At 39.8% G+C, this 1,637-nt stretch overlaps 1 protein-coding gene across 1 annotated transcript; it reads left to right on the top strand.

Moving 5' to 3' along the window:
- The first annotated feature begins 34 nt into the window (after positions 1 to 34).
- Positions 35 to 1,259, top strand: LOC111656277 (inter-alpha-trypsin inhibitor heavy chain H3-like). Its single transcript, XM_023407941.2, has 4 exons — positions 35 to 170; positions 485 to 666; positions 807 to 986; positions 1,102 to 1,259. Exons 1-4 carry the CDS (start codon positions 98 to 100, stop codon positions 1,225 to 1,227), a joined length of 561 nt encoding a protein of 186 aa, XP_023263709.2. The 5' UTR covers positions 35 to 97; the 3' UTR covers positions 1,228 to 1,259.
- Positions 1,260 to 1,637: the final 378 nt, after the last annotated feature.

Genomic DNA, 1,637 nt, shown 5'->3' with positions numbered 1-1,637 from the left:
TTCAGAAGTATTTTACAGCAGAATGTCAGGAATTCAACATTTTTCTCATCTCATTTTAGCCACAGACATTAACGAAGCAGTGTTGGAAGGAGCGAGGATGCTGAATGCGCATCCCAGAGAAGGCTCAGCGTCGATCCTTATACTTCTCACTGATGGAGACCCAACCTCAGGTAATGATAAAAGACACATGCACAAATACTTAAAGAAATAAATATATGGTCCCTAACAGCACAGTCCATTTTTAAATGACCTGTCATTGATTTGACTACAGTCTTTTTCTCAGTTCCTGTCTCCTGTCAGCTGACTAAAACCCACCTGTGCAAGACTTCGAAGATCATGGACATTTCATTTTAAATGACACAAACACTATTAACAATTAAGTCTGTGTACACACAGTAACTTTCACTTATCACAGGAGAGTTGTTTGATTGTACCGTGTCAGTTCGACTTGCCTATTTAAACCATGTGTCTTGTGTCTTTGCAGGGGTGACGATTCTTGAAACAATACAGTCAAATGTCAGAAAGGCAATTGCAGATAAATTCCCGCTCTACTGTCTTGGTTTTGGCTTTGATGTCAATTTTGACTTCCTGAAGACAATGTCACTGCAGAACAACGGTGTGGCACGACGGATTTATGAGGACTCTGATGCTGATTTACAGCTGAAGGTGTTTTTGAATTGCCTTCCTTCACATGATGAATACTCTGCTCATCATTTGAATCTGCTACATTTTCACAGACAAAACTGAGCATAGTTGACTGTGGAGAGATGAAGCATTCCTATGGTGTCCTCAATGTGTGTCAACAGGGTTTCTATAAAGAGGTGGCCACTCCTCTGTTGACGGACGTGACAATGATCTATATGGGTGGGACCAATCTAACCCAGACTAATTTCAGCCAGTATTACAACGGCTCTGAGATCGTGGTGGCCGGTCAGATCACTGACAATGATATCGAAACCTTCACCCCACAAGTTCTGGCCATTTCAGTAAGGCTCAATCCACACTGCACATCAGCTGTAATCTTCTCAGAGAGTTGTGAGTTGTGAGTTGTGAGAGTTGTGAATGTCCCTGTGTATACTTAACAATTCATTTATATGACAGGGGACTAGAAAGGTGACGTTTTCTGAGTCAAACGTCACTGTGGAGTCCACTGAAACAGTATCTGACGGCCTCATCCAGAGGGTTTGGGCCTACCTCACAGTGAAACAGCTTCTGGAGAAAGAGTGAGTGTAATGTCGACCACCTTTTCTCTTTGTTCTTATTTGTAATCAGTTATTTATTTATTCATATTTCTATATAATCAATGAATTATTGAGTCTATGAACTTTAAGAAAATATTGGAAAAGGCCCATCACAGTTTCCCAGAACCTGAGGTGACATCTTAAAATTGCTGAACCAGAGAATATTTATCACTTTTGCTATGACTTAAATGATTTAATCAATGATCAATTATCAATTGTTGACTGATTTTATGTCAGTCAGTCTTTGGCCATTTCCCCAGGGCTCACAGAAATAAACAAAAGCAGGTTTCTCATTTCTAGCTGATGATTTTTCTCTGAAAATTAAACAGCAATGTTTGAAATATGCACAAAGTGGGAGAATGCCAGATGGCTGCAAAATTTGTCTCAAAAGATAAA

The sequence above is a fragment of the Seriola lalandi genome, unplaced genomic scaffold, assembly GCF_002814215.2.
Source record: "Seriola lalandi dorsalis isolate HSWRI2012SDOR001 ecotype SW California unplaced genomic scaffold, Sedor1 jcf7180001976153, whole genome shotgun sequence".
Lineage (NCBI taxonomy): Eukaryota > Metazoa > Chordata > Actinopteri > Carangiformes > Carangidae > Seriola > Seriola lalandi.
This window is presented reverse-complemented; position numbering and strand designations above follow the sequence as displayed.